Source organism: Anarrhichthys ocellatus, unplaced genomic scaffold (assembly GCF_004355925.1).
Source record: "Anarrhichthys ocellatus isolate YVR2014 unplaced genomic scaffold, GSC_Weel_1.0 scaffold42, whole genome shotgun sequence".
Lineage (NCBI taxonomy): Eukaryota > Metazoa > Chordata > Actinopteri > Perciformes > Anarhichadidae > Anarrhichthys > Anarrhichthys ocellatus.
The window spans coordinates 3,490,724-3,504,716 of NW_022280072.1; the positions used below are offsets into that span (position 1 = coordinate 3,490,724).

General features: G+C 45.3%; 1 protein-coding gene across 3 annotated transcripts in view; it reads right to left on the bottom strand.

Annotated features, from left to right (window-relative positions):
* Positions 1-14: 14 nt before the first annotated feature.
* The window catches only part of nek1 (NIMA-related kinase 1), a 19,299-nt gene continuing 5,320 nt past the window's right edge, over positions 15-13,993 (bottom strand). The window contains exons 11-36 of one of the 3 annotated variants that reach the window (XM_031868409.1): positions 13,187-13,338; positions 12,986-13,051; positions 12,669-12,728; positions 12,354-12,401; positions 12,136-12,216; positions 11,855-12,036; positions 11,648-11,767; positions 11,470-11,548; positions 10,267-10,353; positions 9,726-9,809; positions 9,537-9,614; positions 8,503-8,598; positions 8,248-8,415; positions 7,829-7,882; positions 7,504-7,726; positions 6,934-7,059; positions 6,661-6,837; positions 6,381-6,560; positions 5,854-5,959; positions 5,555-5,631; positions 5,255-5,472; positions 4,322-4,479; positions 3,865-4,208; positions 3,226-3,359; positions 3,012-3,144; positions 15-832 (exon numbers count right to left, since the gene is read on the bottom strand). In XM_031868409.1, the coding sequence (XP_031724269.1) occupies positions 819-832; positions 3,012-3,144; positions 3,226-3,359; positions 3,865-4,208; positions 4,322-4,479; positions 5,255-5,472; positions 5,555-5,631; positions 5,854-5,959; positions 6,381-6,560; positions 6,661-6,837; positions 6,934-7,059; positions 7,504-7,726; positions 7,829-7,882; positions 8,248-8,415; positions 8,503-8,598; positions 9,537-9,614; positions 9,726-9,809; positions 10,267-10,353; positions 11,470-11,548; positions 11,648-11,767; positions 11,855-12,036; positions 12,136-12,216; positions 12,354-12,401; positions 12,669-12,728; positions 12,986-13,051; positions 13,187-13,338 (3,245 nt within the window). In that variant the 3' untranslated portion in view covers positions 15-818. The remainder of the gene's footprint in view (positions 833-3,011; positions 3,145-3,225; positions 3,360-3,864; positions 4,209-4,321; positions 4,480-5,254; positions 5,473-5,554; positions 5,632-5,853; positions 5,960-6,380; positions 6,561-6,660; positions 6,838-6,933; positions 7,060-7,503; positions 7,727-7,828; positions 7,883-8,247; positions 8,416-8,502; positions 8,599-9,536; positions 9,615-9,725; positions 9,810-10,266; positions 10,354-11,469; positions 11,549-11,647; positions 11,768-11,854; positions 12,037-12,135; positions 12,217-12,353; positions 12,402-12,668; positions 12,729-12,985; positions 13,052-13,186; positions 13,339-13,993) is intronic. The other 2 variants (XM_031868410.1, XM_031868411.1) reach the window with 2 other exon arrangements.

Here is a 13,993-nt window from a genome sequence, read left to right on the forward strand (position 1 = left end):
CCTTTGAGATGTATAATAAGTATAATATTTACCTTTGAGATGTATAAGTATAATAAGTACCTTTGAGATGCAGTAAAAGGTAGAGAGAGGTAGGAAAAATAAAAGTCCTCAGGTTCTTAAAAAAGTGTTTATTTCATATAAAGATTTACAATATTTAATTTATAATCAAATACGAATTATTACTGTTATTATGTGACCTCACAGTCCTGCTACATTACCAATCTATTGTTTAAGAAACGTGGAAATGTGTTGGATCATAGTGAACTTGTGTTGGTGAAAAGAGTCGTAAGAAAGAGGAAGAGGCGGTTCAGCTGATTCTGAGTAAGTCCTGCTGACCTGCTTTATGGGTTCTGAAGCTGTGGTCGAGAAGAGAGCACCTGAGAGGACCAGATCTTTGCCCCGCCAAAATAAAATGCCACCGTGGCTTCTGACTGAACCAACAACGAACTGAAACACAACACATTATTTATGCCATTAATCAACAAACACGTGTTTTCCTTCATTTACAGGTTTTCATGAACATTTGACAGGACTTTTGAAGTTTACTTTGGTTAATATGAACGTGTGTTTTTTATAATGCACTTCTGAATGAACACTGGTTAGAAAATAATGTTCGGTGCTGATAGTCAAAAAAGTATGAAACACAGCCTGGAGTGTACTCGTTACTCATCATGCGAGTGTGCCTGAAACACTGTGAGATGGGCGGCTGAACACTTCATGCATAGATCCTGATGATGATGATGATGATGATGATGATGATGAGCGTCAGTGAAGACTTCTCAGAGTCAGCAGATCGTCACGGCTGCCAGCACGAAACATTACTCATCATTATCTGGAGAGAGAGACAGAGACACAGAGAGAGAGCAAGAGAGAGAGAGAGAGACACACAGGGAGAGAGAGACAGAGACAGAGAGAGAGACACAGGGAGACAGAGAGAGACAGCGACACAGACAGAGAGAGAGAGAGAGACAGCGACACAGAGAGAGAGAGAGAGAGAGAGACAGAGACACAGAGAGAGAGACAGAGAGAGAGAGAGACAGAGAGAGAGAGAGACACAGAGAGACAGAGAGAGAGACAGAGAGACAGAGAGAGAGAGAGAGAGAGAGAGAGACACAGAGAGACAGAGAGAGATGATTAATATGAGAGGCAGAGGTCATTGGTTAGATCTCATCTCTTAATAAGAAGTGACAGAAGAGAAGCAGATTCATGGTTCCCAGATGATGCGTCCTCATGACTTTTGGTGATCCTGTTTAAATGGGAACAAACAGATCTTTCCTCCAGACTTCTGTTTGTTCCTCGTGTGGAACGAGAAGGAAACGTAGATCAACAGCATTTTAACCCAAACGACGATCTTTTACTGAACCTAAGTAAGAAGATTTTTTGCTGAGACCTAACTTAGTATTTCACAATATCTTCTTAATCCTAAGTAAGTACTTTTGTCGTCTAAACCTAACTAAGTTGTTTCCTGTGAAGACGGAAGTTTATTATGAAAAAGACTGTGAATGTAACGAGCTGAACCGGACACGCGTTTCTGGACTTTCGTAGGAAAATGCACAAAAAGCAAAAAGTAACTTTTCGTAACATAAACAAACTGTTGTATGTGAAAACTAGTACTACACACCTGTAGTTAGACATTGTTGTTCACCATATTTTTTCCCTGATAATGCTATATGATACATTATGAACAGATCTGTGTGGAAATCGGCCGGAGGGGAGCTAGTTATCGTTAGCTGTTAGCATCCAGCTAGTTAACGTTAGCTGTTAGCATCCAGCTAGTTATCGTTAGCTGTTATCATCCAGCTAGTTATCGTTAGCTGTTAGCATCCAGCTAGTTATCGTTAGCTGTTATCATCCTGCTAGTTATCGTTAGCTGTTGTCATCCTGTTAGTTATCGTTAGCTGTTATCATCCTGCTAGTTAACGTTAGCTGTTATTATCCAGCTAGTTAACGTTAGCAGCCGGTGAGCAGCACAGTCCTGTTATGCTAAATAACGGAGCTAACAGCTAACGTTAGCGGAGGTTGCATTGAGCTACATTATGATGCGTTCGAGCTCTATTCAGTAAAAACGAGTATTGGGCTACATTAATTCTAACATTATTATGATGTGGTCAAATGTCATCTTGTAAAATTAATTTTTTTTCGAGAATCTGGAATAAATCCAGTTGTTTTTCACAGCAAAATAAAATAATTAGAGATGAATTATGAGCTCTAAGCAGCTTATTAATAATTAAATAAAAATACAATTACTTTAGTCCTAATCCTAAATTGTTTTTTTTTTTTAAATGCAAACAACCACTTTAAATGACAACAACAAAGTCAAAGGTTTGTTTGTTGTCATTGTACTACACAGGGATTTATGAAAAATTACACAAACAAATGTAGAATATTTGACCTTTTACGCCGACTTCGGTACGGTTGACTTTATTGTCCAGGACGGTGGTGAAAAATGTTCATGTATATGTTTATATTTATTTGTTTTTGATGCACGTCGGATCGGTGCTCGGTATTGGTCGATAGTTCAGGCATCAGAACATCTGTTTGTGTCTGTAGCCGATAGATTACACTGCATCACCGCAGTAAATGGGTTAATTCACTGTTAGATGACTCAGGAATATGAACCAGTGTTACTGCTGCACGGATGGTAGCCTGCAGATCCATCTCTCACAGATCTGGAGATAAATCCTCAGGGAACAGATCCGACATTCATCAGGCATCCTCTACTAAAAATAGAAAACAAAAGAATCGTCGAATAGAGATGTTCAGTGAGAGAATGTATCTGAAGACGGCTCCTCATCCTGAGGGAGAGCTGTCAAACTCAAAGAACACCCGCCCCACCCCCGTCTCTGTCAACCGAGTTGGCAGGAAGAAGAAGACACACAGTGTTTCTTAGCTACACAACTCGCTCGGAAAGAGGAGATGAGAATAAACGCTCAGTGTACTCTGACACCACAGACGACGTTTTCAACTTGTGTGTCGACACAAATGATGAAAAGATAAAAAACGTGACTAACCTTCTTGGTACGCGCCGTCTGCCATCACCAGATGGAGGATGTTGGGATACAGATGCTGGTGCTCAGTTCCCAAAATGTTCAAGACCAAACTGGAGCCCAGGTCAATGTTCTCGTCTTCGTCTTCATGTATAGCCTTAAAATAGCAACAAAACCCACGCCTGTTTGTAAAATCTTATGTTGAGAACATTCAGAGGGATCAGAAACACTTTCATACCTTAATCTTATTGTAGGCCTCGATGAACTTCTCGAAGCCCATCTGCTGCTCCAGGTTGAAGCGAAGTTCCTCCAGGCGGCTGAAGATGCTGTCGTGGTGCGCGGCCTCTCCGCCCTGCTCCTCTCCACTGCCGTCTGTGGAGCAGTAACAGTTATCACACCGTGAGACACGCTCACTCTGAAGGAGCTTCGTTTGCAAAAAAGAAATAACATTTTTATCACACGGTCACTTATTAAAAAGGCGTGAATCCATAGTCAGTAGATGTTTCAACACGGGAGCAAAGGGATGTTCTGCTGTGCACGTATTTTAGACTCCTAAAAGTACATTACTTTGCTCCCGTGCTGGTTCTCCTGTCTGTTTCTATGAACTCATCTACTGTAGTAGAACCTTGACTGTGGAGGAGAACCTCATACACACACACACACACACACACTACAGAACATCACTACTGTCTATTTAATTAAAGAAGATTTGTTTTACAGGCTGATGTAGTTTGTGACCTTTTTCCACGAAATTCTGTAGCAAGATGAGTAAAAGAGTTTGTCAGCAAAAAGAGTAAATTAACGTTTGTCCTTACAATAAAATACTAACTTAATTAAAACAGTTTAATATGCTTTTATTTTGACAAACTCCTCGTACCTGACTGCCACTCCTCGTTGAGCTGGCTGTTGTTACTGTGGTTCCCGACTCCCACACCGTTGTTCAGCAGCTCCCCTGCTTCCTCCTCACCAGGACTCCCGTTAGAGCATTCCTCATCCTCGTCCTCCTCATCCTCCTCTTCCTCATCTTCATCATCATCTACAGCCATCTGACTGTTGTCCTGGTCGATCTCAGCAGCTATCCCGTTGAAAAGTACCCGTTCTTCTTCTTCTTCTTCTTCCCCCTCCGGAGGGTTCCCGTTAAAGTCTCCAGCTCCGACCTCCTCCTGCAGCAGCCTCTCCATGGAGGCCCGGATGTCCCGCAGGTCTTCATCGTCATACGCACTGGGGAACAGGGACAGATTGTTATCAAACACAGTGTGCCATCAACAAGCCACGGAAAACTGATTGACAGACTCGGAGTGAGTCACGATAACAGCAGTTCATAACCGTCTTACTCTTCGGTCTCCGACTGGTCGTCGTCTTTAGCTGCGTCCTCCAGGTCCTCGATCTCCAGGTTGGTGTCGGGGGCGACGTGAGCGTCGCTCATCACCGCGGAGTCCTGCTGAGAGCTGAAGAGGCGGCTGAGGTCGGGCAGCGAGCAGGTCCGCAGCATCTGAGGACACAAACGGAGCCACGGGTTCAATACTTTGATGGGGCTCAGACAGGAAGTCGTGATTTTACGGAGATAGATTTGACTTGAACAGATCGACTGGAATTATTTCCTCGTCCGACATTTATGTGAAATTGTAGCATTAAGTCATGGCCTGAAATGTGTTCTGTGAGGTTCATCCCTGAGTGCAGGCGGATTTATTGTGCTAAATTTGAAGAAATTCAAAGTTGGCGAGAATCGGTCGGACGGACAACGTGAAAAACACAACGCCTCCGTCTCTTTATATTTACAGATGAAACATTTACACACTTTGCAAAATCAATATAAATGTATTCCACTGAACCTCCAAATGATTGAATTAGTTGCTATAAAGAAGTAAATGATACGGTTATATCTTTATGGTATCCACCCCTGAAGAAGCACAGCGGGTTATTATTCTGTGCAGCTCTTTGTGTGAGTGTGAAGTGTGCTGGGCTCTGCAGGTCCCAGATGTCCCTGATGAAGGTTGTGACAGATATAGGTTGATGGATGCTCTCTCCGTCCTAACAGACCCGCTGCAGGTTCACACCGTGTGATTAATGGCTCAGCGTCTGTTCCAGAGCCCCTCATGAATAAAGGAAGCTGAACTCCTTCCTAAAAATACTCCACAAGTCCCGACAGCACATCAACAACGATGTCCTCAACCATGGACCCCATACTGTCAAGTGACCCCTTCAGACCTTTCCTCATAAAGCGTCGTCAGTTCCAGTGTGTTGTTTTAAAGAGCTCAGCCGATCACCTTGGGGTTGTTGGCGTCAAACATGCCCGTGGAGAGGCTGATGAGGAGGGCGTCGTGGTGCTTGGAGCGCAGCGGGGAGACGGAGCGCGAGCGGGAGGCCAGAGAGGAGGAGGAGTCGTCCAGGGAGGACTGGGCCGAGAGGAGCGCCAGGGCGGCGGTGCGTCGGTGGGCCGGGGAGCACAGCTTCATGAACAGGGGCTCCTCGCTCTGTGCTGGACCTGAACGGGGGGTTAATTAAGGTTATAGAATCAGGCTGAAAACAGAAAAGTGTCTTTGACTCACTCAATATTAAAAACTCACCAGAAGATTCAGCTGGTCTCTCTGCACTCCTCTCCACCTCTTTAGTGCCAGCTGGTGTTATTGTGCCCTCTGGTGGCCTGGAAGAATAATACACGTTAACAGGAATAATGTTTTTAAATGTGTTAAAGACATTGTTCACTCCAACAATAGAAAATAAAGAAATCTACAATTTATGCTTCTGTTGGAGCTTCATCACATACTGTGGTGGGTAAATAATGATTGAATCTTAATTGTTGTGTGAACGAGCACATTTCTTTCTTAATATAAACAATAATAATAATAAGAGGAGGAACAGTCACATCGGCTGCCGGGCTTCCTGCTGCCAGGCCTGCTGCACAGCAGCTGGAGGATGTGAGGCCGGTTTAGGGGTCTCCTCCAAAACCACCGACTCCAGGTCTGCTGGATCTGCACAGATTCAGACCAGATAGGGTAGAAATATACTATAATATTATATATATATATATAATAAGTTCAGTTCATTTAAAGAGGACAATACATGTTGATCAAAGTGCTGTAAAGTGGTAAAAGAACAATTCAATGTATAGACGCTTATAACGTAGGTTACTGTGAGCAACCGAGGACGCATTCGGCTGAAAGTCACCAGTTAACACGGTCACTCGTTTAACTGAAACATAATCGATATAAAGCATATTAACAATATAAAAACATTGATCCAACCAGAAAGAATAAATGTGGGTTTTGAGCTGATGTGAGAGAAAGTGAGACTGTTCCAAAGTTTAGGTGCCGTGACTTTAAGTCACATCTGCATCTGTGTATTTGTACACATTTAGAAATGAGGAGCAGAGACGTTGAACGTCACACTGACCCTGAATGTCGGTGAAGTTTGTTGGCAGTGCTGCTCTCCGTGCTGCAGCGTCGGTGGTGTGAGGAGCGCTCTCCTTCTGGACCTCCGGGCCCTGGACCACAGCGGGCGGCGCCGGTTTAGTGGATGACTCGTCTTTAGGCGCCGTCACGACCTCGCCTGCTGCTGTGTGGTCGGGCTTATCTGAGGAGAACATGACATCATATCACAGACGACGTCACTTCATCTCCTTCAACCCTGGCTTCTCTCTGACACAAATGAGAACGACTGAATGAAGACTAACCGGGGCTGGAACTCTGGTCCTCGCAGAGGGTGACGTCCTCCAGCTGCTGGGTGAGAGGCTGAAGCTCCGCCTCCCAGAGTACTCTCAGCACATGAGAGTCCGGACTCGCCCCCCACACCTTCCGAGGAGCTTCTTCCTGCAGCGCCGCCATCTGTATCACTTCCCCCGATGTTTGCTCTGAGACATCGCACAGAAACAGAGACTTTCTTTCACGTGCACTCTGCAGGTTGTTGTGATTTCTCTGCGTTCTCACTCAGGTGAAAGGTCACTCACCGATGGTCCTGATGCACGTGTCCTCTAGAGTCTGTCGGGCTACAGAGAGGACGAGAGGAACTCCCGCCTCCCACTTCTTCCTGTCTCCAGCAGAAGACGGTGTATCATCTGGAGACACTGAGGTGGCTGGTGAGACAATGAGAACGAGAAAGAAAAGTTCTTACAAAACCTTAAAATAGAAGCAGCAATGTAGATGCATCATGGTGATCATGACATTTTCCTTGTGGTATTATTAATATTACTTAGTGCTAACTATATAAAGGCAAGCTACATCATTTGGAAAGTGTCTCTTTTCTAAATCAATAACCACTTCAAAAGAACCAGCAAGTACACTCGGTCAGCGTAAAGCACACAAACAATTGAATAATCTTGTAAATTTGACTTTTGGTAAAAGGGTAACAACAGTGTTTTTAACCCGTTTAGCAGCTGCAGCGTTCTCCTTCAATACAGGACCGATGTTAGAAACGGCTGTCTCCATTAGTTACTTAAAAACATGTGAAAACAGGGCTCAGGTTAACAAATACCTAAGTTCCCCTTTAACCCACGGGCCGGAGCGCTGGCTCGACTTACTGCTTGAGGTGCACGTTTCCTCTAAGGTGAGCTGAGCCACAGGAAGCACCGGCAGTTCTGCTGCTTCCCACTTCTTCCGGTCTCCGTTGGAAGGGGGACGTGTCTCAGAGTCAGACTGGTTCTGTTGGGGGGCCGGACCAGGAAGGGACTCCTCCGCATCTTCTACCGGGTTCTGGGCTTTGAGGTTCTGGTTGAGTCGGCGCAGGATCTGCTTTTTCTCACTCTGTTACACGAAAGGCATAAAGTATAATTATCTTTCTAAAGATCAACTATTTAAAGCACACCGTTACTGTAATAAATGATTATTGACCCGTCACACACTCACCTGGATGACTGTGGCAGACTCTGGCTCAGACGACTTTTCTTTGAGCGGAGTAGTCTGTCAAACACAAAATGATAACTGATAGAACTGATATAACTAAGAAGTACATCAAATAAAACAATACCATAACATAGGACAGCGGTTCCCAACCTCTTCTCCTTGAAGCCCCCCTAACTGTATCTCATCAAAGCTTTATCTCACACTGTGCACAAACACCAGGTCTAAAGAGCATATAGACAAATAAAATGTATATTTTTAATACTTGTATAAACTGGTATAAATGATCCAGTAAGTGTTTCGTTATGATTTACGTTCTACATGTGCAGAAATCTAATTTTGACCTCCTCCAGCAGAGAATTCCCAGACCGCGGGTTGGGAACCAGTGGCGTCGGGTGTGACAGACTTAGTGAATGTATACTGACTGCTCCGACATTCTTCAGGGCGGCGGTCATGGATATGGCTGGAGCTTTGGCAGCTGGGTCTGGCTGAGAGGGACTCGGCTGTGGAGGAGGACCGTCAGAGGTAGATGATGCTGCTGATGCTACGTTTCCTGCTGCCGCGATGCCAGCCTTCATCCCCCGAGCGGCAAGCTTCCACAACACACAATACCCAAGATTAGTCTCCACTCATGCACCGGTCAGGACAGGTAATGGTAGGAAAGAAGGATCAGCGCTTACATGGTCCTCCCAAGCTCTCTTTTCCCTCTCATGAGCCTCTCTCCTCTTCTTCTCTAGTTGTTCCTTCAGTACGGCAGCGCGGGCGTTAGCTTGGGCCTGGTGACAAGAAGCATGAGGCAATGACCAAACATTTGATCATTTGCTGAACTTTAGAAAGGTCAGCAAAGGAGAGCAGCTAGCGTCTCAGTTGTCTCATTAAGTGTCCTCACACTTTGTGTGAAGTTAGAGCCTTTGAACACCGAGGTGTTTAATTTTCTGGTTGTCAGGTTATTGTAGAATTGATTATCGGATGAGTTACATCTCTGACTTTCTAATCGTCATTAAAGCAACCAAGAGAACAAGTCACAGGCTGAAGTATTCTGGAAGGGAGCTGATGGTCTTCCAGGTTTAGGCTGATTGACATCTAATGTGCGAAACATGGGGGGGAGGGGGGGTCTTTTAAAAGCTTAATTATGCCCAGCAGTTGTCAATTATTCAAACATTTATTCTCAAATATGAACAGTGAGTGCGAGAGGCGAGCTCGTATGGTGTGACCGCCCCGAGAAGGGAGAGTCGGGACAAGAGGTAGGCCGGTCCAGCTTGGACCTGCTCCACTACCCAGCCTGCTTCATAGGATGACAGAGGACTCGGACTGTTCCGGCACTGGGAGATCAGAGACTGATGTGCCCACATCCTGCACAGACCTGCCTCCATCGTGGCATCCTGGATCGGTTTGTGCACTCGAGGGCAGGACTCCGGTGGGACGAGGGGAGGCGGGTGATACTTGGTGCTCAAACATAGTCTACGTTTATCTGTTGTAGAATTTTTTATGTTAAGAGGCCGACCGTATTATCTGCCCAAAGAATTCCCCTGTTTCAGTTGCTGCTGTTTCCATTCATCCTGATGCAAAAACGCTCTACAGGAATGTTGTTTTGTTGTCTGCTTTTCTTGTGTAGCTTTAAGGAACTACTCATAGTTGTGTCACTGGTTTGTTTTTCTTGTGATCATCTGAATGTTGCATGTTGTGAAACGAATCATTCTGCAGGCAGACTCACTTTTAAAGCCTCAATCTTCTTCCTCCTGTGCTCGGCTTCCTCGCTGGACTCCTGGCTGTCAGAACCATCGCTGTCATACTGAGAATAAAAACACACCAGCAGCAGCCGGGGAGACGAAGTGTCAGAGCGTAAAAGAGGAAAACACTCATTACAAGTGTGCTCTCAGAGCGAGAGAGCGGAGGACTGCACCTTCTCTCCTCTGAGCCGGGCTTTGATCTGCTGACGCTCATTGAAGTTCTGCAAGCGGATCTGCCTCAGCCGTGACAAGTACTCCTGAGAACAAATACACAGGTGTTACACACTGCAAGCTAGACACACAGAGATGAAGAACAACATGGTCACAATCACACAGGGAGCACTGTACATGAACACATCAGCCAGAATAATAAGCAACACAACATTTACAGTTAACAATAAAGATGCAAATGTTTATGTTCTCCATTCAAAGCAAAAAACAGCTGCAATAAACAACTCAAACCGAGGTGGGAGTGGGTCATAGAAATGGGACACAACGAACAAAAACAATGGTATTTATTGTTGTGAGCAGCCATTATTGGAGAGGCAAAATAAAGACAGTGGAACACCACACCGTGGTTGTGCAAAACAGGCGAGCATGAGTTTGAGCTGCCAGGTTGAATTATGGGTCGGGGGGAGTTTTGTGAGACGCTTATGAAGGACGACGAGCCAAAGCCAGACGTGCTGTGAGTGAGGGGGACTGTGGGGCTCCTACCTCCTCCTCTTTGTTGGCTCTGGGTCTCCTGCACCGGATCGAACCGGCCCAGCTTCCATAGGTCGCTGCCAGGTTTTGCCGAGCGCCCTGTTTACCGTTCCACATTTTTATAAAAGGACCGTAACATCTGACTGGCACAACAGTCACGAGCTCGGGCCAGGAGGGAACGTTTAATCAAATCACTACATGTAAATTATAAAAGGGTGATTCATAATAATAAAGTCACCCAACTCTGCAGCTCTACATGGTGTTTTATCTGTATACTCCTCACATCAACCTGCAGCAGATGGAAGCGGGTTTCCACCAATAAATCTTAATAAATAAATATTATCAGCTGGTGAAGAAAGTTAGAAAAAACTAGAGCAGTAAATACTGGACTGATGTCCATCAAGTGGCCAGAAACACAACTTCAGTGGTTCTGTTGATGATTATGTTTGTCTGCTGTATGTCAGAAACATTTCAGCGAGTTTCTAAAATCATACGACAATTATTTGTCACTTGCAATTGTCACTAAAAACGTTTTTAAAAGCAGTTTCCTTTATTAAAAGTGCAAAACATTTATTCTCTGATATGAAGAGTGAGTATGAGCAACGACTTTCCACCGTAAATGACATCCAGCCAGAGTCTCCAGGTCTGTCTGTGGACCTAAACCGACAATCTTTGGACAAAATTGTGGGAAGACACGGGAACCCCCCCGATTATTTTGCACACTGCCACCAACAACAAGTGCAAAAGGCGAGAACGTTGTCAGGGAAGTCTGTCTGTCGGCTTCCTCTCGGCTCATTCTGCCCCCTAGTGGCTGAAAATCTATTAATGCAGAACAACGTCAAGTCATTTTGGCCTCTCATATGTTCAACTCCCTTCACTCAATTACTCTGGCTCAATGCTACTTATGCTGAACTGTTGGCTAACGACAGGTAGCTCATGGTTTCTGTGGGGTTGGCAGTGAGAGCTGGTGGGTCTCGACCTCACAAACCAAAACAATGAGCTGAAACCTGGCTGCTGCTTCCCTTCCACGATACATGGAGCCATTTATTTCAGTGTTTACACAAACAATATGCTGAATGGAGCGTTGAGTTTGATAACATTTAAAAACATCTGTGCATAGAACATCACACCCAGTAAGCGAGGGGTTTTAAATGTGTTAGAGGTTCCATGTTCCGGTAACAGGACTAAACACTCAGTAGGAGTCTCACTACGTACCAGCTGTCCCTCTGCACGGACTTTGTTGAGCATGGCTTCTCTCTTCCGCTGTAAGAACTCCTCGACCTGACCCCGAGGCCTGAGAACAGGATACCGTAAATGAATAACTACGCTGTGAGAAAGAGCTGAGGGATGTGGAGTTTAAATCCAGATGTGGAGGAGCAGCTGCTCGACTGACCGACTGACGTGGGCTGGTTTGGAAACGTCCTGCAGCCTCTGCAGCTCTCTCTTGAAGGCGTCACAGTTCAGGAGTCGGGCGGGGCCGTTGGGCAGCACTGCACCGGCAGCAGACGGTACGCTTCTCACAAACGGAGGGGGACGCCATTAAAACCAGTATTCAACACACAGGAAATCACCTGAACCACAGAGACATCTCGGACCTTACCGGATGGGACTGCCCGGTCCTGCTGAGGATCCCTCTCTGCTGAGGACTTTGGGCTGTTGTTTAGCCATCTGGTCCAGAGCAGCGTGGTAGTGCTCATACGGGGCTTTACTTGGGAGACAGGCCGAAGGGTTGGGACTCTGAACGGAGCATGGGACGGCCCTGTTTCCACCACCTACAAAACACTGAGTAAAGGGCACAAAAGGTGTCTGTTAGCCTGAAGCAGGAGCTGAATGACACGAATAGAATCATTAAAGTGTAGTTCTGGTGACTGAGTCCAGTACCTTCCTCTCTGGGCTGCTCCCTCCACTAGAGCTCTGGACGTGTTTCCAGCCTTGTTCTCTGGCCTGGTTTATACGATTGATCTGTTAGAGATCACAGCTTCTCCATTACTTCAGCTTTAGATGGAGACATACAATACAGTTTCCCTTTCCAATGCCCCTCCCCCTACTGCAGTAATGACTCGTTACATGAAAAAAGAGAAATAAGAAACGACAGCTACCTTTTCTTTTTCATATCTCTTCATTTGCTCCGCTTTCAACAGGAACATCTGGAGGAAACAGAACTGTTGTTACACTTCCAGCAGCTTCCTGATCCATCAGAAGCTTTACAGAGGGACTTACAGGGATAGTTTGGATTTTTTGTTGCACAGTCAGGGTTCTACTGCAGTAGATGAGTTCATAGGAACAGACAGGAGAACCAGCACGGGAGCAAAGTAATGTTCTGCTGTGGACGTGTGTTAGACTCCTAACAGAATGTCTCTCAGTCACAACCTTATACTAAATATCACTACTGACACTTTAACAAATGCACCCACCTGCTCTCTCTGTTTCCTTTCTTTCTCAATCAGCTCCATCCGTTTCTTCCTCATGCCATCCTGAATGAGGCAAAAGCATCGCATTTAAAAAAGAAGCATCTCAAAGAAACTGTGTTCGAGGCAGCAGGACTGCTGTGGTTAACAGAGAAAGCTCGGAATGAGAGAAACAGGTGAACGTGGGGATGAAGCGTGATGAGAGGGAGGGAAAACTAAACATGCTGGTCGGAGGAGACCTTCATGTGGGAGTAAATGTGGGGAGAAAAACGGAAGGGGGAGTCTAACAGTAAATTCAAGTTATAAGGCGCTCTCTGTTGTACCTCGTGTTTTTTCCTCTCTTCCTCCACTTGACTCACTCTTCTCTGGGGGGCTGCAGGGGGAGGGGCCTAAGCAACATATGACACACGATGATGTAAAAACAAGCACACAGATGGAGAGGCCTCCGCCACGACAGACCAAGAGCTCCACAGCAAAGAGAGCTTTTTGTTTTCACAGGAACTAGTCATCAACTATCTACTCACCGGTCTATGCTTCACAGCTGCTTTCCTCTCTGCGGGTCTTTTGGCTGCATCCGACACCTTCCTCCTAGTTAAAGGCACTCCGTATTTGCTGGCTGGTTTGGTGATTTTCTGGGCCGGGGCGAGTGGTATGGAGCCAGGGGCAGGACGCTTAGCTGGTCAAAAAAAGCATTCATCCAAGTCAGTATTCAGCAGCCAGTACAATGTGCACCAAAAAAGGCATTACTATAAAAGTACTGTTTTCTATGAGGTCTACGCACTGCTGGTCTCCAGAGGACTAGAAGTAAAGGAATATTGTATCATGAAAGTGCAACTACGTAAGGTTATTGGCATTATAGCTGAAATGCACTTGGTGTTTCACACTGCATTGCACCAACAAGGCAAATGTAAATGTAGACCTAAGTAACACAAACAGTCCTGTATATTGTGGTACAATTTCCTGCATCATTGTGTTAATTATTCACTTATTCTGTCCTTATAGTGGTAAAAATAATTATTAAAAATCAGTTTTATATTGTCTATCCTCATCAAAAGTGGTAAATAAATCATAAAATAAAGCCTTGGATAGTAACCGCCTGCCCGGGACGCTCTAAGAGGTAAAACGAACGCACCCGCATTGAGGCAGGGATCATTTCATTGGTCAACACTACACCTGGTGTTCTGTTGGGTGGGGGAATTTCTGACAAGGTTGTTGCACAAAAAACAATGTGAGAGCAGACGTCTCACACAGGAGAAGTGTGAGGAGGAGATCTGTGCATGCAACAATACAATACAATCTGTGCATGCAACACAATACAATCTGTGCATGTA